This window comes from Carettochelys insculpta, chromosome 8 (assembly GCF_033958435.1).
Source record: "Carettochelys insculpta isolate YL-2023 chromosome 8, ASM3395843v1, whole genome shotgun sequence".
Classification (NCBI taxonomy): domain Eukaryota; kingdom Metazoa; phylum Chordata; order Testudines; family Carettochelyidae; genus Carettochelys; species Carettochelys insculpta.
This window is the reverse complement of record NC_134144.1, coordinates 31837245-31851158: the sequence shown is the minus strand read 5'-3', so window position 1 is coordinate 31851158 and position 13914 is coordinate 31837245. Positions and strand designations below refer to the sequence as shown.

Below are 13914 nucleotides of genomic sequence, written 5' to 3'. Positions count from 1 at the left end.
CCTCTCCCAGTGCCTGTAAGGATACACTCAGCGCCTGCATCCGAGCCGGCACCCGCACACTTCCCGGAGCACAGGCGCCTGGCCGAGCGCCGCGGTAGGACACGCCCCGCAGACTGAGACAGCGCTGGAACGCAGCGATTGGTCGAGGCCGCGCTCAGGCGCGAGGCGGGGTCCTGTCTCTGCCGCGGGGCGTGCCGGGAGCGTGGTGCATGCCGGGAGCACCAATAAGCGCTCTCTGCGTGCCCCCGCCCCCGCCCCCGACCAGCGTGTGACCTCTCACCCGGCGGCGCAACGCGGAAGTGCGATGGCGGCTGCGGCAGCCAGAGGCGGCTCTGGGTCTGAGTCCTCCGCCCAGCGGAGGCTGCGCATCCTCTCGGGCCACCTGCAAGGCTCGCCGGCGGGCCCGGCGCACGAAGCGGGGCGGCGCCTCTCCGCTAACCAGTGCAGGGCGCAGGGCGCCGCTGAGCGGCCGGTCCTGCCCTCCATCCCTAAGAAGCGGTGAGCGGGGAGGGACCGGCTGGGCCCTGCGGGAGCCGGGCTGAGGGGAGCGGGGCGGCCTGCGGATCCGCTCCCGTGTCGGGGCCGCTGCTTCTGCCCCAGCCCTGCCCGCGGGGGGTGTGGGGCACCTTTGTCGCCGGCTGGCGGTGGAGGCTGCGTGGGAGCTGTAGCGCGGTGAGCGCCGAATTACATGGCCATGTGCGGGGCGAGGGAGTCAAGCGCGGTGGCGCCGGGGTGGTGGTGAGCGGGTGTCGGGTTAACCAGAGGCGCGGCAAGTGCCCCCATGGTTGGGGATAATCCCAGATTGAACGAAGGAGCTCTAAGGAGTTCTCCTGCCTGGTGGGGCTTGGGCTGCAGGCAATCGAAGGGCCCGGTTTTCTCTCCCTCACCCGTGTTCAGCTGGTAAGTGGAAGGCTTGTTTGGCTATTCAGTGAAGAACCTGAGCGTTTATCACTTTAAGCAGGACTCTTCCTTTTGCCAGTGTTGGTAAAACGTCTGTATCCGGGGGAAAGTGCAATATCTGTGGAAAAACATTTAAACTGTTCTGCACTAGCAGTCCCATAGCGGCACAGCTGCAGCCTGTAAGACCATAAGAATGGCCATGGTGGGTCAGACCAAAGAGCCATTTAGCCCAGTATCTTGACATCTGATAGGGGCTGATGCCACGGACAGGTGCCGCAGAGGGAATTAACAGGACAAATATTTATCGTTACCTGTTATTGGCAGGTAAATGGATTGCAGATACTCAGTTTTAGCTCTGGCTCTTGTGTAGTTAGCATACTTATCTGCAATTGACTTACCTGGCCATCCACACAAAGGGAGGTCCACAGTTTCCCTTACTCCTCCCAATAGCAAGGAGAACAGGGGTCAACTGCAGACCCCAAACAGTTTGGTTTTTGCACATCTCTACCAGGCGCGCAAAATCTAATCCCAGAAGTGTAGGCATAGCCTTAGTCTTCACAGCATTTTCTGGGAGGTTCCACAGGTTGTCCATTGAAGACATTCTGTGCTGACTGGAGAGTGCTTAATCATCCGTGTAATATAACCACCTCTTCAGCTGCTATGGTAGTGCTGTCCATGCCAACACTTAGGTCAGCATAACTTGTATCTTCAGGGAAGTGGCTTAGTTACAGCCTTGTGCAATGTAAGTTGCATTGTGTAAAAGCTTCAGTTTTGTTTCTTTGTATGGAATTTTCACTGTCCATTTAAGAGTGACTTGAAGTTTCCACCTGATGTAGATATACCATATTGCCCAGTCGAGAGGAAACTTGTTTTCATAAACAGTGGGCTTTTGGCATTAATAGCTTTTCTTTTGACTCTTCTTCCCATGAGACTGGAGCTGGTTCTTTATATGTTGTTCTGAATTCTTCTTGCAAGGGCAAGGTATGAAAAACAAGATTCTTTTTGGAAACTTCATCATAATCTGACCAAACTACTATAAAAGTCATTCTAGTAATACTGGATAGAGGCATTTTAGTGCCTCTGGTTTTCTTTCAACTTTCTTTTTACCAGACGTGGAACTAGCAGGAAATAAAGTAGCTGAGAATCAAACTTTTGAATTTTTCTCTGCTCAAAATTAACTGGAAATATAAGTAAGAGGCACGGGTCACTGTTAAAGGCACAACTTTTCTCTGGGAAAATTTCAGTAAATGTTGTAGAAGAGATGTGGGGCAATAAGGATGTGCCATGAAAAGAGGAAGAGTGGGCTTGATCTCATGTAGAGCAGGGAGTTATGTGGTGAGCTCATTCCATAGTTCTGGCTCTTTGCTTTGAATAGTCTGACTTGGTTTCTGTGACTGCAACACCTGTCAGATTTGGTGTGTCTGTCTTGCTGTAGATGGAATCAGAGGATTAGATTTGATTGGTGTTTATGACCTTGGTCACTGGGTCACAGTGTCAATCAGACTTGACTTACTTCTCAAATCTGTGTGGAACTGCACACTCCAGCCAAAGTGATGCTGAAACCATGTGGGAAAGGCTGCAACAAGCAGATGGGAAAGGAGATACCAGTGTGTGGTGATTGTGAAATTTATTCAAATGCTTTATTTCCCATATTTTCCATATCTTTTTCTTTAAGTCAGTCAGTCAGTCATTCATTCACTGCTTTTAATTGCTGCCTTTACTTCGCCACTAAAGGATGGACTTTTAACCTAAACTGTCTTCATTCTTGATTGTGAACTTCTGGCTTGTAGGCCACCTAATAAATTACTGTTGTTAACTGTCCCAGTTCTTTTGCTGCGTATGTTTTTTTTTTTCCCCCCCTCCCCCCACCACAATAAGTTTAGCTCAAACTTTTGGAAATTAACTCTTCTGCAACACTGAGGCTACGTCTACACTAAAAGAGAAATTTCATTTTAAATAAACTCAGTTTTTATCCTCGTTCTTATGAATTTGAATTTGTGTCCACAAACCTCCCTGAAATTCAACCCATTGTTTTTCCCTGTTGAGTTTCTGCATCCTTGTTGTCCTATGCAAATTCGACAGCATGAGCAGCGCATTGTGGGTACCTATAACACAGTGCCTGAGCCCCTGTTACTTGTGGGTGTTTCATGTTAGAATTGCAGAATTCAGAGCACCCAGTAACAGAATTCAGACCTCCCCCAAATCCACCTGAGTCTCCTGTGCCGTGTGCCCTCTGCAAATGATGGTGTAGTGGCAGGCAGCTGTGCTATTAGCCCTGTCCACCCCCACCCAGTTATGTCAGCTGCACGTCTGGACCTTTATATTTGCAGGCCTGGGCACTGCAGAATTCAAACTCTAATTCAATCAAAAAGTCACAGGCTTCCTGTGACCTTCTTCCTATGCACCTGGATGGAGAGCAGCCAAGAAGGAAGTGGCCGTACATGAAGGATCACCATGTAGCTTTGTGGGATACATATGGGACACTTCGTGAGGCAAAGAAATTTGAATTTAAGAAATGGCGTTTCCACACTAGCCTTTATTCAAAATTTTAAATTCGAAATTGACATTATACCCGTCCAGTAATATGGCGCCTTTTTTGGGATCTGCTCTGGCACACCTGATTTGAGTGACCTGAAAACCATGTATGATGGATTGAAGAAAGCTCTCAGGCCAAACATTACTATAGTTGCCCCACCGAAGCATTTAAATGGACAGGTGATGACAGACAAAAAGCTGCTGAAGTCCAGATGGGTGGAACACTACTTAAGTCTTTATTCCCACAAGTGCACAATACAACCTGAATTTGACAACATCATCCCAATTCTTCCAGAAATGTCTGAGGTAGATGCAAAGCCTATGGAGGAGGAACTTTCTCAAGCTCTTCATGCTGTCTCCAATGGAAAAGCACTAGGAAATGACAGACTCCCATTTGAAGTCCTTAAGGCAAACAAGGCTGTTCTCTTCACCTGCTTTCCAACGTTTTAGGAGTAAATCATCGAGGAAGGGGATGTCCCACGTGACATGTAGGATGCAAACATAATAATTCTCTATAAAAACAAAAGTGACAAGAGTGACTGCAACAACAGAGGCTTTTTGTTATTGAGCATTACAGGAAAAGCATTTGCCCATGTCATTCTCAAACGTCTGCTAAAACTCACAGGTCGAGTCTACCTAGAAACACAATGTGGCTTCAGGGCTGGCAGGTCAACAATGCATGTGATTTTCTCACATCAATAACTACAGGGAAAATGCAGAGTAAAAGAGAGCCGTTATTCATAGCATTTGTGGACTTAAAGGCATTTTGACACAGTCTGTAGGTCAGGACTATACAGAGCATTAACTAAGATTGACTGCCCACCAGCCCTACTCATGAAAACATGAAAGCAACAATGGATGATGTTGGATATGATGGATATGCATCGGAACCGTTTGCAATGAACAGCAAAGTCAAACAAGGGTGCATTCTTGCCCCTATCCTCTTTGTCATATTCTTCTCAGTTCCAGTAAATTGCACATTTTAAAACTCGCATAGCGATGTATTTCTCTACAACCTGGCAATACTCAAGGCCAAAACTAAGCTCAAGAAAGTCCTCCTCAGGGAACTCCTCTTTGCAGATGATGCAGCTCTCTTCGCTCATAATGAAGGCACAATACAGTCACTGATGGATTCTCTGTCCAGAGCCTGCAAGTTGTTTTCCCTTGACATAAGCATGAAGAAAACCGTTGTATTCACTCAAGGTATACCTCAGCGACCCAATCTCATTCTGGATAACAGCCTATTAGATGTGGTTCAACAATTCTGTTACCTTGGATCTACTGTCACCACAAACCCATCCATGGACAAAGACCTGAACATCAGAATCAGGAAGGCAGCTTGTATTTTTGGCAGATTTAGGGAACGAGCATGGAACAATCCTAAGCTGACAGTGAAAACAAAGATATGACTGTACCAGGCATATGTATTGAGTATCCTGCTGTATAGATTGGAGACGTGGACCACCTACTTGAACCAGGAGAAAAAACTGAACAGCTTCCATCTTTGCTGCCTCCTCAGAACTATGAATATCAACTGGCAAGATAAAGATTCAAATGCAGATGTCCTGTCAAGATCTGGCATGTCCAGCCTCATAGCAATCCTCAACAGCAGAAGACTATGATGGCTTGGTAACATGAGAAGAATGGGTGTCAAACGTCTTTCCCAAAAAAAAAAAAAATCCTCTTCAGTGAACAGTCATGTGGACTGAGAACAAGAGAGACTAAAGCTAAGATTCAAGTATACATGCCAAAACATCATGAAAAATTCAGCATCAATCCATAATCCTGGGAATCTCCATCAGATCACAATACCCAGCGACAATTGCTACGACATGGCACATCATCCATTGACAGTATATGTGCAAGCCACGCAAAATAACTTTGTCTTAGAAGGAAAAACTCTTAGACCAGGAATTTGGAAATAGGCTGATACGCAATTATTGCAATTGACTGTGCAAATCTAATATTGGATGGATAAGCCGTGAGAGAAGCTGCAGACTGAAACAATGCCCATAGATGCTAGCCACCATCTCTTGAGATGAAAAGGGGCCATATAATAATATCAACATTCTGTTATCAGTATTAGGGCTCATTAATTCAGGTGAATGGTATTTACAGTGAAGAGTGTTTTAATATTGAACTAACACCTTTTAAATTTGATTTTTATCTCATACTGTAGATGCAGCCTAAATGTGTATGTTATTGGTTAGGACTGTCTTGTTTGCCTGTATTGAGTGATCATATCCTGGTTACTGGTCCCTGAACAGCATAGTCCTCCAGTTTGATGCTTTATTCATCTTTATCCATCATAAAAGTGTACACAATTGTCATGGTGGGTGGAATACTAATTTGTATTGGAAAAGTATCTGCAGCTCTTAGAAGCTAGTGATTTATTACTGGCTGCATGAGATCTCGAACCTATGTGTCCCAAATTGAAGACTCAGTGCCAGCATTTTCTTTACACACGCTACAGACAATTAATTAAAGAGTAATGAGTTTGGTTTTCTCGTTTGATTTGCTCATCCGTAACAGTTCTCCACCAGCACTTCATATTGACTTTAATCCACTGATACACATGCATTTATGATCCTGTGATACTGAGTTCTCAGTAACTCGCAAACCTACATGTGCTATTAAATGTGATGATATGTAAAACAGGATTACATCAAAGAAACAGCTGACTCTGTTACCATGTGTTTTTCTGTAACAACCTGCAAGGTCCTGAGTTTTTGACTGATTTAGGATGATTTGAAAAGAGTAACACAACTATGTGCTGTTCAGCTCTACTCCTTGCTATTAGATAACTACTAACATTTTAAATACTGTTTTCCCACAAAGATCCAAAGGTTCCAGCCAAATGGCCTCTACCAATACACAAACAGACCTGTCACATGATTTGTATGTGGGTTCGCAGCCCAGTCACACAGTCTTCACAAACAAAGGACAAGTCAAACATAGTGCTCACCAGATCCCTGTAGCTCCAAGCACAAGATCCATAGCTTCACTCCCGAAATGTGACAGAGAGAGCTGTGTTAGTCTGTATTCTGTCAAAACAAAAAAACAGTCATGTAGCACTTTAAAAACTAACAAAATAATTTATTAGGCGATGAGCTTTTGTGGGACAGACCCACTTCTTCAGATCATAGTCATACCAGAACAGACACGATATATAAAGCACAGAGGCCCAAAAATTATCAAGGTTGGCAAATCAGAAGAGCAGAAGGACGTGTGGGCAGAGGTGTGGGTTGGGGGAAGCTGAGTTAGATAAAACATCAAAGTATGTAAAAGAATCCTTATAATGGGTCAGGTAATTGCTCTTCCTGTTCAGACCATCTGTTAATGTATTGAATTTGAATATGAATCTTAGTTCTGAGCATTCCCCATCTGACAGAGCTTGTCTTTGCCCACAGAAGTTTATGCTCCAAAGTATCTGTTAGTCTACAAGGTGCCACAGGACTTCTTGTTGCTTTTGAAGATACAGACTGACTCGGCTACCTCTGATACTTCTGTAGACAGTTGTTAAAGTCCCTTTTCAGTACAACATGAACTTGCAGGTCTTTAACAGAATGGCCCACTGCATTAAAATGCTGGCTGACAGGTTTGTGTATTTGGAGATTTTTTTGATGTCTGTTCTATGCACATCCATTCTTTGTCAAAGAGCATTTGCAGTCTGTCCTGTATACATGGTGTGCTGGCATTGTTGGCATGTGATGGCATATATGATGTTAGATGAGGAACAGTAGCGCGTGCCCGGGATTCTGTAATTAATGTGATTAGGTCCAGTGATGGTATCTCCAGAATAGATACGTGGACAAAATTGACAAGAAGGTTTGTTGCAAGGAAGAGTTCCAGGATTAGTAGTATTTTGGTATAGCCTGTGGTTGCTAGTGAGAATCCTCATAAGGTTGGGAGGTTGTCTATACCAAAGAACAGTCCTGTCACCTATGGCCTTCTGGAGTGTGGCATCGTGATTTAGGGTAGGTTGTAGGTCTTTAATGATGCATTCCAGTGGTTTGAGTTGGGGGATGTAGGTAATGACTGGGGAGTTCTGTTGTTGGGTTTTTTGGGCCTATCTTGGAGTAGTTGGTTTCTGGGTATTCGTCTGGCCCTGTTGACTTGTTTTTTTTACTTCTCCCGGTGGGTAATTCAGGTTTATGAATGTTTGGTAGAGATCTTATAGTTTTCGGTCTCTGTCAGTAGGATCAGAGCAGATGTGATTGTATGTCGGGGCTTGACTGTAAATGATGGATCGCATCATGTGCAGGGTGGAAGCTTGAAGCATGTGGGTGAGTGTATCTGTCAGTGGGTTTCTAGTGGAGAGTGGTATTGATCAAGCCATCATTGATTTGTGCTGTAGTGTCCAGGAAATATATCTCTTGTGTGGAGAGGTCAAGGCATAAGTTAAAGGTGGGGAGCAGATTGTTAGTCTGTGAAATTCTTCTAGAGTCTCTTTACCGTGAGTCCAAGTGATAAAGGATGTCATTGATGTACCCATAAGTAAAGGAGAGGTAATAGGGGATGAGAGCTGAGGAATCGTTTTTTCAAGTCAGCCATAAATATATTAGCATATTGTGGGGCTATGCAGGTGCCTATAGCAGTGCCACTAATGTGGAGTTATAAGTTGTCCCCAAATTGGAAATAATTGTGGTTGAGAACAAAATTACAGAGGTCAGATGCCAGATTAGCCGTGGGTAACATCAAGGATGATATTCCTGACTGCTTGTTGTCCATCTTCATGTGGAATATTAGTGTAGAGAGCCTCTGCATCAGTGGTGGCAAGATGTATTTTGGGAGGGATACAGACTGGTGATACAGGTTATATTGTTTCCAAAGAAAATGTTTCAGGTCAGGAAATCAGTCACAACCACTTTAGAAGCTAACTGTCCCAGGGATGTGTCAAAATGAACAAGTTACAGATGTGTCATTTGAGAAATTTAGTCTGACAGTAAGTTAAAAAATTGCCTGTTCAAAGGCCAGTTACAAAATAAAAGTGCTGGGCACTCAGGTATTGTAGCACTGTGCTCAAGAATACAATTTTGGCACATGTCCCTGCTTCAGAACAGTTTAATAGTCTTGGGGCATGTGACTAAAAATATTTTTCCAGAGCGATCAAAGTCTAGTTGACTATTTAAGTAAGTGTCAAATACATTATGCAAGAGTGTCAAAAAATAAACTGGTGCCATCCATAAGGAACAACATTCAGTCTAATTTCTTCTCCAGTGTTTTGCTTAAATTGTTCTCATTTGATATTGTTTTAAAGTAAAGATGAAACATGGCAGGATGGCAGCTAGACTAAATTTGGAGGGAGGAATCTTTTAATTACCTATGAAAATCCTAATTTTTCCTTCAATTTTTTTAGTGTATTTTTATATGTAATTTAAATACAGCAGTGTGATGCAACTTGTGTGAGTTGAAAATGAACATGTTACGCAAGTAAATAATACCTTCACTCTTCTGCTGTAGGAGTATGTGGTACTATTGTATTTGGAGAATGTGATTATTTCTGCGTGTACTGTTCAATACTGAGAGATGCAAGATGAAGCATCTGAGGAGACCTAGTTTCTTTTTACTGAACTGTTTCTGAGATTAGGCTAAAAACATCTGCTGTTAAGAGATGTTAATTGTCTCCTATCCTAGTCTTCTAATCTCAGAAAGCGTTCACTAATACTCTGTAGTGTCGCAAAAATAAAGCAGTCCTGTAGCACCTTAGAGACTAACACATGAGTTTCCGTTGGTAAGACCCACTTCATCAGATTCTTACCCATGAAAACTCATTCTCTAATGTAGTAAACACTTTCATATCTGGCAGCTCTGGGACTGGGAGGTTGCTGTATATTCAAATATTCTGGATAATATAGAGGTATACCTAGCAATGCGTAACACTAAAGGAAAAACAAGACTAGCTGTTAAGAAACAAAAATGTATGCAGAGTACTTCATTTACCAGCCACGGTATTGTACTCTGTAGACTTTTACTGTGTTTGCTGTATTTATTTGCATTTACTTTCATTATGCTTACTTATGGAAAATGTAACTAAAATTTACTTATGGTTAAAATACTGGTTATTTGAGTGTTCCATGTGATAGAATGTTGGATGTGAGTTTACTGTAAATAAAATCCTTAGTCTTTAAGGTGCTACAGGACTGCTTGATTTCTTTTGTTGTTGTCGTCATTGTCCTGGGAAGGTTTGCTTTACTGCTACACTCGAAAGTGAAAGCCATGGTGAGATGTCTGATTCCTAAAGATGAGCATTCACGCCTGCTTTTGGAAGGGGTGGGCCTGGGGAAATAGGGGTAATGGTTGCTGGGGGTAATAGGTAATGAAAGGGGTTTGATTTGGGGCTAATGCTGAGTAATTCAGCAGATACACGGAGAAACCACTTTAAAATGCCACACACGTCTGTCCACAGGCTACCATCTCTATGGGAGATATTTCCATGGTGAAATTGGGCAAGAGAAAGTAGCAGCTTCTCCTTGAGGGCAGTGATGCCTGTGTGCTGCCAGGCTGTGCTGCCTTGCTGCCACCATCGTAGCTGCAGGAGTGAATTGACAGTGTATCTTTTCACAGGGATGGATTGACTTTCACACTCCCATAGAATCTTAGGGAGAAAATTGAAAAGTACCTCAGAAGTTCCTTTGGGAATATCACGGAAGACGACCAGGTGGCAACCTTGACAGCCTAAATGTCCTTCTCTGGTACCGTCTGGGTCCACCCTTCATGTTTTGAGCCAGCTACCAGAAGCTGTTCTCCACAGAATACCCTCACCACATGATGCTTTCACGTGAGGTGTATGTACCTGAAGTTTGTTCCTCTTGTCTGTGGGGTTTCCAGCTGTCTCTTTAGTTCTACTTCATCCCGGCTGATAAACAGTTCCTGGCTGCTCACAGGGAGGGAGGGGAGTCTGGAATCAAATGTTGGCTGCAGGGACCCATGTCCACCTCCTGCTGCCCCTCTTGCTCCAGACTATGGTGTGAACCCCACTGAGAGGTATCCACAGAGCTCTTTTTGCTTCTGCAGTGGGCTGCACACTCAGCATCGAGTCTGCCATCCATAATAATGGCATGTGTGGTGGGCAGCCCCAGAGCAATTTGCTTGCTTCCCAAGCCCTGTGGTAAGCCTGGTGAAGCTCCTTGACTTTGGCTTGGCATTGTTCAGTATCTCGCTGGTGAGCCCTTTCTTGCAGGGAACGTGAAATGAGTGTGTAGGTCTCCCTGTTCTTCCATTTCTCATGTAGCTGGGAAAAATCCAGGTTCCTCACCCCACATACTGAGGAGATCAAGCAGCTCAGCATGACTCCCACCAGGACTCGTTATTGAGCAATAGCCACCCCATTAGAAGACTGCTGGGAAGAAGCCATGAGGACAGGGAAAGCCAGGAATTCAAGCCTGTGTAACTAGCAGGAAACCCAGCAAGCCCAGATGGTCACTGAAAGCACAGGACAGGAAATGGCTTTTAAAATTTGGGGGCAGGGGTGGGAGGTGGTTTTGGCTCACCTCTGGGAGCTGGCAGGTGGGGCGGGAGGAAGCAGAGCTCTCATCAGTGGCTCACTACCTGGGCAGGTGGCATTTAAACACGTGGGTGAGGACTCAGTTTCAGTTCATCTGGCCGGCGGGAGCGGGGAGGTGAAGCAGTAGAGCTCACAGCACTGGCTGGAGCGGCTACTTACCTGGACATTTTGGGAACCTTCCCTGGAGGCAAACAAAGCCAATTGTATCTGTTTTTGTTCACACTCATATTTTCAACCTTGAAGGGTGGGTGGGGGTGTGTGTGTTGCAAAGCTGGAGTAGGGAAAAGCCCTCTACCTCTAGTATCCATGTATGGCAGTGTGAATGCTCACATTTTTTCCCAAAGACCTACTGTCTCCCCCACAAAGGCTGGGGGGACTCAGCAAGTGTAGACAAGCCCAAATGTTTGACAGCCAAAAGATAGATTTAAGGAATGTCTGTGCAAACTGAGTTGGCAGTAGTCTCTGGAAGTCCTCTTCCCCTAACTTAACTCAAGGTCAGGGTCTGGTTGTTCCTGGAAAATGGGAAGTGCTGGGAAGGGGCTGTTTCCCGGAACACAGAAAGGGAGAGGGCAGAGAGAGGCAAAAGGGTGAGGGACAGGAGGGATGCGATACTGAGATTGGCCACTGGGAGCAGCTGCAATACCAAGAGGGAGGCCCCCCCAAACCCTCTCTTCAGCCTTTATTTTTCTTCATTCTTGAAAAATGCTATCTTTGGGGAAAAAATCACGTACACTTCTCATTTTATTTTCAAAATCATAGCTGTCTGAGCAATGCTTGGAACTTCTGTTTCAGTAAGTATTTTTTTGTGTGTTTTTGTTTACAGTCTTTTAATATGGAAGGGACCAGGTCGATCATGTGGGATTCGATTTTTAGCACGCCAAGTGGGGACACTAAATCAAGCCATCAGGGCTCAACAGTAAACCCTGGTACAGTAAATCCTCGAGGTACGCGCAACTGTGTCTCAGGTTAACACGACTGCCGCCCACAACAGGAGTAGTTGCCTGTGCCTGTTGGGGGCAGCAGCCGAGAGTCAGGCTGCTGTCCCTGACAGAAGCTGTTTCCTGGTCTCCAGAGTGGCGGGGAGCCGGGGGGCGGGGGGCAGCCTGTTTCCCTGCTCCCCACTGTTTGTAGGACCCGGGAAACTGACCAGCACGTGACTGGTCAATTTCCTGGGTTCTGGAGGCTGTGGGGAGCTGGTAACCAGGCAGCAGGGCAGGAGCCTTGGTCAGTTTTCTGGGCCCAGCCAGCAGAGAGGAGCTAGGAACCAGGGGCAGCCTGGTACCTGGCTCCGTGCCATTCTGGGAGCCAGGAAACTGACTAGTGCTCGTGCACTGATCAGTTTCCCAGGTCTGCCTGGTTCCCTCAACTTGCACAAAATTTGAGATGCACCAGGTTGCCCAGGAACACAATCCTTACATAACTCGGGGGTCTACTGTATATAATTTGGCACCGGTAATGGAGGCACGATAAGGTGAAAAAGACACCGGTGTTGCATATGACCCTGAGGTCTTTGATCCTGATTTGGGAAGATGGTCAGGACCCAAGGAGTGGGGACAGGTTGGCGTAGCACCCCATTATAATTGTAAAAGCTATATTTAGTTGTAAACCAACATACTTGGAACAACCAAGGAGAATGAAGCTTCCCTTTGAAAAATAGCTGAGATACAAATGCAAAACAAGATGAAGTTGATTTACAATCACCTTTATTCTGCGTGCTGATTTTACAGGATTAAAATCTTCAATTTAAATCAGTCCTCTCTGGTCTCCACTCTCCTCTGTGTGTACGTGGGTTTTTTTTTCCTTAGGAGATACCTATAGTGCATTTTTTAAAATCGGTAGCAGCCACAGCTCTGACTTCGTTACAGCATGTTTTAAGGTGCAGTGTAGATATACCATCTGTCTCCCCCATGAGTGCTTTTAGAACTTTCCTGTGTTCCTGCCTGGTGATTCCTAGATTGGCTTCCTCAAGTGATCCCAGAACCTTATTAGATGACTTCATTGCTAGCTAGGCAACCTTTGCCCTGGTAACCAATTCACCTGAGTAGGAGCCAGCTTATTGTTTAGCGCTGACTCTGTTTCAGTGGCAGAGCACTTTAAGTCAACAACCCTCCTGTTGTTGGTCCTTTTGCCACCAGACTTTAAAATTTCAGTCCGACTTGGAGACAGTCCAACTGGACAACAGAGGAAGTGAAGTCCATATCCCCAAAATGAAGTTTGCAGTCTGATCAAGTATAGAATTTATAAGTTAAATAGTTTTTTTTCTCCATTCCTGCCCTCAGGATTTAGTCAAGAAAAATGCGCAAGTTCTCAGGCAGAAAATGACAGAGGTTGAATTAGGCCATCTTGCAATGGCTAGTATTCAGCAAACCACAACTTCCCATGTTGTGTTTCAGAATCTAACATTTAATTCAAAGCTATTAATTATGCCTACTGGTTGCCAAATTAACCTTCAGAATTTGCATCCAGTACAGGTCGAACCTCTCTAATGTGGAATTCTCTCATCTGGCATCCATAATCCAACATGATTTTTGTTAGCCAGATGATCACTTATCATGAGTTTCCTACAGTATTGCACAGTCCCATGGGTATCCAGCCACCAGTCCTGGCTGTCATTGTTCTGTGCTGTTAGTTAGCCATAATTTACCCCTAAGTGTCTTCTAAGAACCCAGTAAACAGAGGAAGTGTTAGTAATGTGCTAGCCAATATAGTCTGCCGTCATCTGGCAAATTCTCTTGTCCAACACCTGTCAGATCCTAAGGGTGCGGGACAAGAGAGGTTCAACCTGTATAAACCTGGGGTGGCAACATGTTTTTGCCAACTCTGTGAGCGGAGAAACAGGATGGCTGGTGTCTACTGTGTCAGTCTTCCAGCCTATTCCTGGTGACAGTGCCTGCTCTGATCACAATTTTAAAATCGATGGGCCAGGTGTCAGACACCAGAAGCCATCCCCACCCTTGAAACCGTCCCACGTG

The 13914-nt window shown here is 45.0% G+C and overlaps 1 protein-coding gene across 1 annotated transcript in view; it reads left to right on the top strand.

Annotated features, from left to right (window-relative positions):
* Window positions 1-246: 246 nt before the first annotated feature.
* AGPS (alkylglycerone phosphate synthase) overlaps window positions 247-13914 on the top strand; it is a 131021-nt gene continuing 117353 nt past the window's right edge. The window contains exon 1 of the mRNA XM_075001377.1: window positions 247-498. Coding sequence (XP_074857478.1) covers window positions 305-498 — 194 coding nt within the window. The 5' untranslated portion in view covers window positions 247-304. The remainder of the gene's footprint in view (window positions 499-13914) is intronic.